Below are 13121 nucleotides of genomic sequence, written 5' to 3'. Positions count from 1 at the left end.
TTTTCCTCCTGTCCTGTACAGAAAAAAAAGAAATTTCGGGTGCGTCAGATAGCGCTTCTTCGACAAAAAGGAAAAAAACACACCTAGTTCGAATTTCTGAAACCGTACGTCCCTACATCGTTGCACGACTCAACCGAACGTGTTGCTTATCTGTCATCTGTTGCCACAGTCCGTGAAATACCCGCAAAGATGGCCGACGGTTTGAAAATGGGAAACCTCACCCTCAACGAGTCTCAGCATGCCCCTGCTGTCCCTCCTACTGGCCGCGCTGCCTACATCCCTCCCCATCTCCGCCAACGCCAAACGGGCGCGAACATGGACGGCGCTGCGGCCGCCCCTCCTCCAGCCCCAGGATCCTGGAGCGCCAGGTACGTGGTTTCTTCTATTCCTGATCCGACGATGGCGATCTATTTGCCTTGGGGTCTGAGGATGAAAGCTAATGGTACTGGAACTTATAGAGGCCCTCGTGGCGGCAACTGGGCCAACACCAACGCCCCTGATTTCAGCCCCCGCGGTCCCAATGGTAACACTAGCTGGAGCTCCCATGAAGGTCAACGCCGGTCCTTTAACCCAAATGCTTACGGACACCCAGGTCATGGAGGCTCTTACGGCGGCAGCAACAGCACCGGCAGCGGCGGTGCTGCTGCCAGAGGCTCTGGAGATGGTCAATGGCGTGACGGCAAGCACATCCCTGGACCCGCCAATACCCGCTTGGAACGTGAACTTTTCGGCCTTCCCAACGATCCCACCAAGCAAAACACCGGAATCAACTTCGCCAACTACGATGACATCCCCGTGGAGGCTTCCGGTCATGACGTCCCCGAGCCTGTCAATTCTTTCACCAACCCTCCCCTGGATGACCACCTCATTGCGAACATCACGCTCGCCCACTACCAGACCCCCACCCCTGTGCAGAAGTACTCCATTCCCATTGTTATGAACGGCCGCGACTTGATGGCCTGTGCTCAGACCGGTTCCGGAAAAACGGGTGGTTTCCTCTTTCCCATCCTCTCCCAGGCTTTCAAGAATGGCCCCTCTGCTGCCCCGGCCCAGGCTCCGGGCCAACTCAGTTACGGCCGCCAGCGCAAGGCTTACCCGACCTCTCTCATTCTGGCCCCCACTCGTGAGCTTGTGTCTCAGATCTTTGACGAAGCCCGCAAGTTTGCGTATCGCTCTTGGGTTCGCCCGTGCGTTGTTTACGGTGGTGCTGATATCGGCTCTCAGCTGCGTCAGATTGAGCGTGGATGCGATCTGTTGGTGGCCACGCCCGGCCGTCTCGTGGATCTTATTGAGCGTGGTCGTATCTCCCTTGTCAACATCAAGTACTTGATTCTCGACGAGGCCGACCGTATGTTGGACATGGGTTTTGAACCCCAGATCCGTCGTATCGTGGAAGGTGAAGATATGCCCCCTGTTAATGAACGCCAAACTCTCATGTTTTCGGCCACCTTCCCTCGGGATATTCAAATGCTCGCCCGGGACTTCCTCAAGGACTACGTGTTCCTGTCCGTGGGTCGTGTGGGCTCCACCTCTGAGAACATCACTCAGAAGGTTGAGTATGTTGAAGACCACGACAAGCGCTCCGTTCTTCTGGACATCCTCCACACCCATGGTACTAGCGGTCTGACCCTAATCTTCGTTGAGACCAAGCGCATGGCCGATTCCTTGTCGGATTTCCTTCTCAACCAGCGTTTCCCAGCTACTGCCATTCACGGTGACCGCACCCAGCGTGAACGTGAGCGCGCCCTGGAGATGTTCCGCTCCGGTCGCTGCCCTATCCTGGTGGCTACTGCAGTCGCTGCTCGTGGTCTTGATATCCCTAACGTCACCCATGTGATCAACTACGATCTCCCCACTGACATCGACGACTACGTCCACCGTATTGGTCGTACCGGCCGTGCGGGTAATACTGGTATCGCCACTGCGTTCTTCAACCGTGGCAACAGGGGTGTCGTCCGTGACCTGATTGACCTCCTGAAGGAAGCTCACCAGGAAGTCCCCTCGTTCCTCGAGAGCATTGCTCGTGAAGGCAGCGGATATGGTGGTCGTGGAGGCCGTGGAGGCCGTGGCCGTGGTACCAATGCCACCCGTGATATGCGCCGCGTAGGCGGCGGCAACATGGGCGGCGGTCCTCCTTCCTTCGGCAGCGGCTATGGTGGCGCTGGAAGCTACGGCGGCGGCGGCGGCAGCTACGGTGCCCCATCGTACGGAGGCGGCGGCTACGGCTACGGCGGCGGCGGTGGTGGCAGCTATGGAAATCCATCCGGCCCTACTGGACCTTCCTCTTGGTGGTAAATCAGATTGAAGTTGTGGTCTCTGGCGAGGCCGTCAGGTCTGATTGGCTCCCTATTTTCTCTTCTTCTCTGCCTCTCATTTTGACGGATACGATCAGAACGAGCCCTGAGCTTTTTCTTTTTTTTTGTTTGCCTTTGCTTTTCTCAGGACCGGCTTTGTCATGACCGCCACGACTTCCTTTTAGAGTCTATTTATTTCCTTTCTCTCAATTTGTTCTGTAGGTGTTGTTGTTTCCGAGCATTTGGCAATTTTTTCTTTTTTTTTTTCCTTCCCGTTCTCTGTTTTCTTTGTTTAGGCATGGTCTTGTGATGTGGGCCGATCTCACCATATTACTGCTCCTGATTATACCCACCATATAATCGAGAGCATCCGGATCGGCATTGCTTGAACATCATAGATTGCGTTGTCTTTCTTCTGCAACCACTTCCATCAGATACCCTTTTTGTTTTCAGGCGGCCACGTGGAGAACCGCTTGAACGGCACGTACCGGGCAGAAGTGCTGGTCTTTCGCGTGCAGAAAAGTGCTTTTATGATTTCATCTGCTGGGCGCGGTGGCATCTGCATCGACCGTGTCTCGCAATATAGATTTCTTCCGGTTTTCGGTATCTTATGGCAGGTTGTTTTCCCTTTCTCCCACTTCCCTTGATCCTCGGTTCGTTCTTGCCTACATGTATCCTTCCTGTTTTCCCTCTGCGAATAGCCTTCTTCGGCATTGGGTACTGTCGACGGCGCAACAACGGCGCGCAGAGAAGCGACACGGGCCACCGGAACCGTGCTTGGAGACTATGGACTCTTTCTTATTCGGCGGGTGCTTGTTTCTTTCGCATTACATCTGAGATCGGTGATGCATGAAAATGTGATGTGAGTGATAGAGATGGGATTCTTTGCATTCTGTATGGCGTTGGCTTGAGGTGTTGTGTCCACAAAAAATATTCTCTGCACTGGGGTCCGCGGAGGTTGCCGTCAGATGGGTTTCTGTTTCATGTCTCGGATCCGTGGAGGATGGGAAGCTGCTTTTGCTGGCGCTTTTTGTGTTGCTTTTTGTGGTGAACATCGTCTCATGTCAGTTGCAGTCTGGGTTCGACGGGATCTGCCGAAAATGGCCCTACTTATCAAGAGGCTCCGGGTCTCGAGAGAAGGGAGCTTGTTCATTAAATCAAAAAGTTTGATTCTGGTCATGTGTTTTGGTAGACTTGTATACTCTGTTAGATCGTAGCTCTGCGCGTAGCGACTTCGGCCATGCCTACATCTATTAATGGACTGCCTAATATGTATATAGGAGTAGAGGATCACCAGTGGGCAAGAAAGCAACTCTAGCCCGGGTATCTACAAAAAAGACCTACAAAACTAGTTGAAGATTTTATATAATCATACTCTCTTGCAAGCATGGATGATTATAATAGAGAAAGTTACAGGGTCAGCGATTGATTTCCAATTTAGGTTATTAAAGTTCTTTATATCAATACAACAGGTCCTTGTATAGGAGCTTCATGAAGTAGGCGAGAGATTTATTAGCAGCCTCAGGTTGATTAAAGAAACTGAATGACAGATGACAGAAGATGCGACAGTTCTATACAAGGTGAAGCTCAGGCTGAAAAGGGTTGTCAACGCGTCTAGAAATCCGATCCAAAAGTAGTACTGACTAGTTGGTATAGGATCGGTATCCAAGGGCCTTAGTTAAGGAAAGAAAGAGACAATAGCAATTGATAGCCATCCATGGATGAATCAATTTCAACCAGACAGATGTCGAGTAAAATGGCCTTTTGACTGGAGACGGACTGATTGACTTCCGGCATTGCGATCACCGGATTACGGAATTCACAACTTCTCTCTTTCCTCGCATCGCCTTCTCGTCTCCTTTCTCTGTCCTTCTCCTCCGTCTAGCCCCCACCAATCTCAAATTTTTTCCGGCCTCCCCATCTCTCTTCCCCCCCTTCCCTGCCTCTTCTTCAACCGCGATTTCTCTCCGCTCCCAAACTGAAAGCCAATCTGCCTCTTCTGCCGCCGCTTCCTCTAGGCCTTACCGGCCCTGCGCAGGACAACGCCCTGGAAGGGCCACACAACCGTCGACCTACCATCTTGTTAAATAGAGGTCCGGACTCCTTCAGATTCATCAGTTACTACGACCCATTCAACCAGCAGGTCCTAGCCGAATAATATACCTTCCAATTCAGGATGGCCGAAGTTGATAACGCCGACGCCACGTATCCGCACGCCGAACCAAACATGACGGTTGGCACGAGGCGTCAGGCCAACGGCACGATCGGATCCGTATACTCAGGAAACAAGATCAGGCATTTAAAGAAGGAGGACGGCATCCCCCTCTGGCGCAAGGACATTCAGTACCAGTTTCTCAAGCTCGTCTTCGAGGACAAGACTCCCGTCTTCTCTCGTTGGCCAGATGGGCAGAAAGGTTTTGATTTTGCAGATGTCTACATCGACGCGATGGCACGGAGTAGCAAGACGAGCAAGATTTTGAAGGACAAGCTCCAGAACGATAAGCAGGCCGCTATTAGCATGGCTATGGTTTGTCTGCTCGTTAACTTTGGGAGAATGAACACCACCCTTAACTGTACGTCCTTCCCCCTTCTCTCCGTGATTCCTTCCTCAGCCGACGTCTGTCGCTCGCTTCTTTATTATCTAGTATTAACTCTAGGCTACTTAGTTTTCCCCGAGATGCGGGCTCAACTACGGACATACCACTCCATCCCTTCGCTACAGGCGCACCAGGACCCTAATGCCTACAAGCAATTGCAAGATGCTCCTCGCCTCAAGTCTATTCTCAAGGGCGCATCGGAGGATGTCGACCAACCAAATACCCTCGAAATGATTAAAAATACACGCATCCCGCGAACGAATCCGGTCAACTTGATTTTCGTTCTTGCTCAGTACGCTCCTAAGGTGTCCGAGTTGCACTTTTTCCCGCCCCGTGATTTCTTTGATCTTGTCATGAGATCCACCCTCAGCAGCAAAAGCCGTGCGAGGGCGTTCCTTTGGCTGATGTGGTGGTATTTGGAGAGCGACTTTTCCCACGAGGCTGCCCTCAATAACCCGTTCGGTCCGGGTCTGGATGGTGAGGGAACCGGGGGGCTGCCGATTAAGGTGCCGAACTTCGAGAGCCTCACCGAAGACCAGGCGAACGATGAGAATGTCGATACACAGTCTGAAATTGAGTATGGAGAGGCCAAGCGCCTGGAACGGAAACGTTAGTTCTGTCGTGGATATTCACTCTATGGAGCAGTAATCTAATTTCAGTACATAGGGATCTTGGAAGAGGATGAGCCCTTACCCAGAGTGACAAAGCGCTCCAAGAAAGGTACACTTTTGCAGGTCTAATCATGCTGTTTTTGTCGACGCTGACTTTCTTTCGGTAGTATCGGATTTTGGATACGATGACGATCAAGGGTCGGGAGACATCTCCGGCGTTGCTTCCGGTAAGGACGTCCTTATCGCTGAAGATCTTTCTGTTATGTACCTCCTAACATCCTATCTTTCACTAGGTCGAGGTGATCGCTCTACCATGTCCACCCCACTGCATCCCTCCTTCAAACGCTATCCACAAGATGACGAGGACGACTACCAAACCCCCGGCCAGTCCTCTCGTTCTCGGTACAAGCGACCCAAGCGCGATTCATCCCTCAATCGTTCTGTTGGTCAACAACGTCTTGTGTTAAAGACTAGGATGGAGCATACACCCGATGCGGCCTCGCCTGTTCCGCCAGGCTCCAGCCACCCGGTCCTAAACCGGTTTGTCAATGAGCCTGCCTTGCCACAGCAAACCTCTGCGCGTCGACCTCGGCCGCTCACCCAGCACCAACTCGCCGTCGAGCAGAATCGGCGTCAGCGTATCGAGTATCTTCTTGCCAAACGAAAAAATGAGGCATACCGGATCCTTCGCGCGAAGCGGGAAAGCGAAATCCCATTCGCCCGTTATGGCCGTCTGCTACAGGGCCTCCCCGACGGTTATGACACGGAGGACGAGGAGAATACCTGGGGGAAAGGAGGCCTGATTCCTAATCCCGAGGAAGAGGAAGACTTCGGGGAGAATGCCAGCTACTTCTTATCTGTGGTCCGCAAAGCTGGGAGGCGGCTGGACCGATGGGACCTGGACGATGCGAATGGACCGAAGAGGGATCGGAAAAAGGAAAGGGAAGAGCGGCAAAAAGACCGGTTGAATAGGTTGACTGAAAATGCTCTGGACGTAAATGGCCGTGCCCCTACCTCGGCTCGCAGTAGGGCTCGAGCTGCACGCAATGCCCGACGCAAGCTTGCCGGAGCGGCCGCAGATGCCTCAGCTGAAGCGAGCGTCAAAGGACAGGCCACGTCGGCGTCTCGCCCGAAAAGCAGCCGGAGCCGCGGCCATCGTGATGGAGCCAGCGCACGAATGGCCGCGGACAATGCCGCCCTCGATGGCCTGGAAGCACCCTCCCGGGACCACGACCTCTCACCAATGCCCGCTTCGGGTCAATTAGGGGACGATGATATCGAGGGCGAGGTCGAAGAAGGGCTTGATGATATCGATCGGGAGCTCCTCGGTGAAGGAAGCGGTGACGAGGACGAAGGGCCCTCGCGGATAGGAGGAGCCTCGCGGCCCTCGGAGCCTGGCTATGAGGATAGTTTCATGGAAGGCGCCGACGAAGATGCAGAAGCGCTGTCCTCGGACGACAACGACGAAGAAGCCGATGAGGACGAGCTGGACGAAGGCGAGGGCGAGATTGACGACAACTCATCCACGTTCGAGGGCGGACACGGATATGCTGCCAGCGAAACTTCGAGTGTCGGCCCCGAAGCCGGAGTGGAAGCTGCTGGAGGAGACGCTGGGGGACGGACCGGGGAAAAGGACGACGATACAGTGGAGAATCATTAGAGGAGCCACGTATATCGCCTGGGTAGATTGGCCGTTTTGTGTGACGCAGTTCTGTTTCTCATGTCTCGTCGGTCTGTTCCATGTCTTGTTGGGGCATCCGGTTCTTTCCTCTTTCCAACCCGATATCTTCTTTTCTCTGACTGTCTTATTGATTTCTATATTTTGTCTTTCTTTATTTTTCTCATCTTTTCTTGTTTTATTTATTGTACGTCCTGTCATGCCATCCACTGAACCCCGATAGTCCGAGCCTGCAGTGAGATCCCATGGATGAGGGACGCATTGACGGAGGATTCACATGCAGAGCGGCACGAAATGACCAGGGGACCAGAAGTTGCGTCGAGATTGAGCGATGTAATTAATCTATTATTGATCGAGGGGAATCCAGTCCCCGTAGTAGATAGGTAGATCGTCTGATGATGAATGAGCGCGCGACCGACACTTCCCAACAGGGCAAGAAATAACACATGATCGATAGACTTTGTCCCTCTCACTCTCCCTCTTCTCTCTCCATCTCCTCTACGCTCTCAAATTCATACTTGTCAGACTCTTAGAATCACATCGGTTATATCTCTCTATTAATAATCCTACCCATCGGTCCCTCGGTCTCCTCATTGTCAGGTGGTAACACCACGGCCGGTGATTTCTTTCCCCAGAGGCAATTCCGCCGCCGATCCACTGCAAAACTTGCACCGCGCGACTGCAACTCATTGTCTCCACCACGCTTCAACGAACCGATTCTCGCCAACCAACACCCCCCCCCCCCCCTTCTTCATCGTTGTTGCAACTGCTGGCAGCAAAAACTTCCTGACAAGCACGTTCTCCTTTCTTTTCCCCATCGTCGTCGCTCGGGAAGCCAACCCCTCCTTGCCCACCTCTAGGACAGGCCTCTCTCGCTGGCCCCATTCCTCAGAGGCTGCATTTTGTTCTACTTGGCGATTATTTATTGAAACCCGCCCCCGTTTGTACTGAACAGTTCTCCCCTGTTTTCATTTCTCCAGTTATCACCGCGCGACAAACTTTACATTTAAGTGTCTTTCGTTTTCTTGATAAGTGTGCGTCACCGGTTGCCTCAGGTACGATCGCGTCTGATCCTCCGGTCTGCGCCCTCCAACCTCCTACTCGGCTTGGAATCGCCTGCGTACCGCAGCTTCTCTTTCACCCGTCATGTCCGACGAACCTTCAATCATTCGCCCCCGTCCGCGACGTGTCTTTGATCTCGCGCCCCCATCCAACGACTCGTCCGAAGCCTCAACGCCAGCGGAACCCACCAGCCCGGATCTCTTGTCGCCGAGGGACACCGCTGGATCCACCAGCGTCAGTAGGAATGGCTCGATCATGAACCTTACATCCCCGACGCTGTTTGGTATCTACTCTCCGACGGCGTTCGAGGGTTCCCGGGATGAATCCAGCCCCTGGGGAACGGAGGCCCACACCCCTGTGACGGAAAGTCCGAGGCTTCCTCAACCTAAGTCGGAAGGCCCAGATCGGTTTGCTCTTCAGAGGACACGGTCACGGCTCACCCATGGACTGTTCTTGGGTGTCATTCTCCCTCTGGTGGCGAAAAGTGCCTTGTTGTTTGGATTTGGCATCGTTTATGGGGTAATTACAATTCATCTACATGAAAACCACTGGATTACGCCGGTGAAGCTAGAAAACGCCCACTATTACGGTTCCTTCGAATACCTGGCGTTCTGGGGTTTGGCCGGGATCGCTCTGGGAAACGTTCTCCCTTGGCTAGACCTTTTCTCGGAGGAAGCAGTGGTTGATAGCGGTCGGCCGAAGCAATGGTCAAGCAGCGACCAGAGCACCGAGGAGCGGACTCTCTCGTGGGTGGCCGTAGTACGAAGCGTCGGGGCCTTTGTAGGGATAGCATTTGCCATGGTAAGTCATTCAACATGCCGTTCGTGCTCAATTGAAGCCAGTACTGATGTTTTTTTTTTTTTCTCGTCCTGCTATAGCGGAGGCTACCCTGGCAATCTACAACTCAAGCGTCGGCGACGCTTGCACTCGCCAACCCGGTCCTTTGGTATCTAATCGACCGTACCAGAACAGGCTTTCTGATGTCAACCACGGTCGCCATAGTGGGAATGGGGGTCATTTTGGGCGTTCGGCCGGACCTTGTGCCTCCCTCGGCAGACACACCCACGTCTGCGCTCCCCGCTCTTAACAACACCCTACGAGAATATGGGCTGGTGACCGAAGTAACGCAAGAGGGCGTCGCAGTTCGGATCTGGGTTGCAAGTGTCCTGTTCTGCGCCTGTGTCTGCTTTGGCAACATCGGCCGACAGTGGGCCATTGGGTCTCGACGAGAACCGTTAAAGGCATGTTGATGGACGTTGCGGAGTAACCTTTGTTTTATGTGTATGCCCATCTTGATTGTTCCCTATTCCTCCGTTTTGATATTGGGCATGCTCTTCATTCATGGTTATTTTTTTATATTGGGTTGTGCCATTTGGGCTCGCGTGATAGCATGATAGACTAGGAGGTAGAGATAACACCATAGTTCCCCAACCAGGGCCGCTGGTGATGAGCTACTTAATGATACCTTCAAATTTAGACCGTACGACATCCTCACATAGTTGTAGGCTGGTACCTCATTAAGCAAAGGCATATTTCCTTCCCTAAAACGGGTAAAAAAATTTTGTAGAATCAATCATTGCAGTTCCTTCCACAGGATTTAGTCAGGCACTGCACCCAAGATCGACACCCTGCGGTCTGCAGTCCCTCTCCATTCTAATAGACGATTTCCATACTTCATAGGCCATTCCTCCTTAAAGAAGGAAGTTCCTCGTAGGAACGCTTTTGGAAGAATGTTGATTTTGCGTTGTTCATAAAAAAGAAAAAAGAAAAGAAAAGAAAGCGGGAAGTTGCAAGCGAGGTTTTTGTGCTACAGTGCGGTGGTCTGTGCATATGGTCAGGTGATGTACAGTGTTCTTATGTAAGCTATGCAGTAATTAACTTAGTTAACTAGTTAACCTAACTAGGTATGTAGCTTTCAGATCCATACTAACTAGGTACGGTAAAGTTGTGATTAGTAATAAGTTTGTATCCTAAGGCATAAATCCCTGCCGAAAGCGGCAGCGACCCCGCGGTGGGACAAAAAGTGAACGTCGTTGACGCCCAAGTCATTGCTGCGACTTTTGCTGCTGCTGCTGTTGCTGTCTCCAGACAGAGCATCTGTCGTCCTTCACCGACTAACTGTCCATTTAGTTTCTCCCCAGGTACGAAAGCTCTGTCTAGTGTCCCGTCACCTACTCTGTGTTGCATCCAATTCCCTCCACTGATTCTCTGGAGAGCGTGTGGGGATTAATCTTTCCCCTCTTTTTTTTTTTCATCTCTAATGCCCTCTGCTCTAGTGTCCTACACTTGTTGGTGTGTATCAGGATGTCTCAGCAAAAGTCAGGTATAACAAGCTACTCTTCTCCTCACGTCCTTCGTTTCACTCTCTCCCCGCCTGCAAGCTCCGTTGTTTGCGAAGCACTGCGTAGGCTTGGTTCGATGCGTCTCCGCATCCTGCCATTTCCGTGACTCGCATGAATTGAGGCTGACTCGAGAGTTCTCGTCAATAAATAGCGATCCTCTCCGTATATGACAAGACCGGACTGCTTGATCTAGCAAAGGGACTTGCCAAGCAAAATGTCCGCTTGCTCGCGTCCGGTGGCACTGCTCGAATGATTCGAGAGGCGGGTTTCCCCGTTGAGTGAGTCTCCCTGGGTTATTATACTTTGAACAATGGGGTGTTTTATATCGAGGAATGCGCTAGTCCTAGCTATCTAACAATCCATAGGGATGTCTCTGCCATCACCCATGCTCCTGAAATGCTGGGTGGCCGTGTCAAGACCCTTCACCCCGCTGTCCACGGTGGTATTCTCGCGCGTGACATCGAGTCCGACGAGAAGGATCTAGCTGATCAGAATATCGCCAAGGTGGACTTCATCGTCTGCAATCTCTACCCCTTCAAGGAGACCGTCAATAAGGTCAATGTGACCATCGAGGAAGCCGTCGAGGAGATCGATATCGGCGGTGTCACCCTCCTCCGTGCTGCGGCCAAGAACCACTCGCGTGTCACCATCCTTTCTGACCCCCAGGACTATCCCGAGTTCCTGAAGGAGCTGGAAGCCGGAGAGATCACAGCCTCCAGCCGGAAGATGTATGCTCTAAAGGCCTTCGAGCACACCGCAGACTACGATACTGCCATTTCGGGCTTCTTCCGCAAGCAATATGCTGGCAATGGCGACCAGCACATCGCTCTCCGCTATGGTACCAATCCTCATCAGAAGCCTGCTTCCGCATACATGTTGCAGGGCAAACTTCCTTTCAAAGCCCTGAACGGATCCCCCGGCTACGTCAACCTACTTGATGCCCTCAACGCCTGGGCCCTCGTCAAAGAGCTTAAGCAGGCTCTGGGCTACCCCGCTGCGGCCAGCTTCAAGCACGTCTCCCCGGCCGGTGCAGCCGTGGGTGTTCCTCTGAACGAGAAGGAGCGCAAAGTCTATATGGTTGACGACATCGTGGGCCTCGAGACCTCGGGGCTGGCTCAGGCTTATGCCCGTGCCCGCGGCGCTGACCGCATGTCCAGTTTCGGAGATATTCTCGCCCTTAGTGATGTCTGTGATGCTCCCACCGCCAAGATCATCTCGCGCGAGGTGTCGGACGGTGTCATTGCGGCCGGCTACTCCCCCGAGGCTCTGGAGATCCTCTCCAAGAAGAAGGGTGGCAAGTACCTCATCCTTCAAATGGATGAGTCCTACGTTCCTGCAGCCGAGGAGACCCGGACTCTCTACGGAGTTCAGCTCGCCCAGCACCGTAACGACGTCGTGATCTCCCCCCAGAAGACCTTCAGTACTATTGTCACCCCGAAGGACCTGAAGACTCTTCCTGACTCTGCTCTACGGGATCTCACTGTGGCCACCATCGCCTTGAAGTACACCCAGTCGAACTCCGTCTGCTATGCTCTTAACGGCCAGGTTGTTGGCTTGGGTGCCGGCCAGCAAAGCCGTATCCACTGTACCCGTCTAGCCGGTGACAAGACTGACAACTGGTGGATGCGCTTCCATGACCGCGTGGTGAACATCAAGTGGAAGCAGGGAACCAAGCGTGCGGACAAGAGCAATGCTATTGATCTGCTTTGCTCGGGCCAAACGCCGCGTAACGAGGCGGAGAGGGCTGAATACGAGCGCGTTTTCGAGGAAGTCCCCGCCCCCTTCACCCAGGAGGAACGGGAATCCTGGATTCAGAAACTGAGCGAGGTTGCCGTCTCGTCTGACGCATTTGTATGTCCTCCTATGTTGATTTGCGAGTTGTGATATATAGCAACTTACTAACGATGGGCGAAAACAGTTCCCCTTTATCGACAATGTGTTCCGTGCCGCGCGCTCCGGTGTTAAGTATATCGCTGCCCCCAGTGGTAGCCAGAACGATGGTCCGGTCTTTGAGACGTCCGAGAAGCTCGGCATGGTTTTCGTCGAGCAAGGCACTCGTCTCTTCCATCACTAGATTAGTACCCTTGCTGCGGCAGTACGAGAATAGTACCAAATTTTTCAGTTTACTCTCTGTGACGACGTTAGTGTGGCTACTTTCAACTTCATACCTATAAACTGGTATGGGAATGGCAATTCAACCAGAAAACCGTTGAGCTAGATAGCTCGGGGTGTATCATGGCTTAATATGTATGCATGGTGTCATTTCGCTCAGTCTGTATTGAGATGTCTGGTAATGAATGCATGTCTACTTGATGCTTCTCCCGCTCATACTACCTAATGCAACTAGAGCAACTTTTCAAACATGATAAAAAGGAAGATTCGAGATAAAAAATCTAGGCATCCTTATATGCTCCCACGCGGATTTGAACCGCGGACCTCATGATTACTAGTCATGCGCTCTACCAACTGAGCCATAGGAGCGTAAGAGAATCGTATAAATCTGGATTGGGGACCCAATATGTTACGCGATCCGTATA

The 13121-nt window shown here is 52.6% G+C and overlaps 4 protein-coding genes and 1 non-coding gene across 5 annotated transcripts; 4 read left to right on the top strand and 1 right to left on the bottom strand.

Annotated features, from left to right (window-relative positions):
- Positions 1-189: 189 nt before the first annotated feature.
- Positions 190-2295, top strand: DED1 (DEAD/DEAH box helicase; the record flags this gene model as incomplete). Its single annotated transcript, XM_033569631.1, has 2 exons — positions 190-368; positions 459-2295. 2 exons carry the CDS (start codon positions 190-192, stop codon positions 2293-2295), a joined length of 2016 nt encoding a protein of 671 aa, XP_033428437.1.
- Positions 2296-4470: 2175 nt separating this feature from the next.
- ATNIH1004_004970 (putative INO80 chromatin remodeling complex (Ies1)) lies at positions 4471-7162 on the top strand (the record flags this gene model as incomplete). The annotated part of the gene is made up of 4 exons (XM_033569630.1): positions 4471-4867; positions 4952-5500; positions 5558-5611; positions 5670-7162. 4 exons carry the CDS (start codon positions 4471-4473, stop codon positions 7160-7162), a joined length of 2493 nt encoding a protein of 830 aa, XP_033428436.1.
- Positions 7163-8326: 1164 nt separating this feature from the next.
- Positions 8327-9492, top strand: ATNIH1004_004969 (INSIG family protein; the record flags this gene model as incomplete). Its single annotated transcript, XM_033569629.1, has 2 exons — positions 8327-9043; positions 9121-9492. The coding sequence occupies 2 exons, from the start codon at positions 8327-8329 to the stop codon at positions 9490-9492; spliced, it is 1089 nt and encodes a 362-aa protein (XP_033428435.1).
- Positions 9493-10546: 1054 nt separating this feature from the next.
- Positions 10547-12658, top strand: ADE17 (phosphoribosylaminoimidazolecarboxamide formyltransferase/IMP cyclohydrolase; the record flags this gene model as incomplete). The annotated part of the gene is made up of 4 exons (XM_033569628.1): positions 10547-10646; positions 10736-10862; positions 10950-12435; positions 12503-12658. 4 exons carry the CDS (start codon positions 10547-10549, stop codon positions 12656-12658), a joined length of 1869 nt encoding a protein of 622 aa, XP_033428434.1.
- A 334-nt stretch (positions 12659-12992) lies between these two features.
- Positions 12993-13065, bottom strand: ATNIH1004_004967. The gene has a single exon. It is a non-coding gene; the product is annotated as a tRNA-Thr (tRNA).
- Positions 13066-13121: the final 56 nt, after the last annotated feature.

The sequence above is a fragment of the Aspergillus tanneri genome (genome assembly GCF_003426965.1).
Source record: "Aspergillus tanneri strain NIH1004 chromosome Unknown AapTan_3_pilon_pilon_pilon, whole genome shotgun sequence".
In the NCBI taxonomy this organism is placed as follows: Eukaryota; Fungi; Ascomycota; class Eurotiomycetes; order Eurotiales; family Aspergillaceae; genus Aspergillus; species Aspergillus tanneri.
This window is presented reverse-complemented; position numbering and strand designations above follow the sequence as displayed.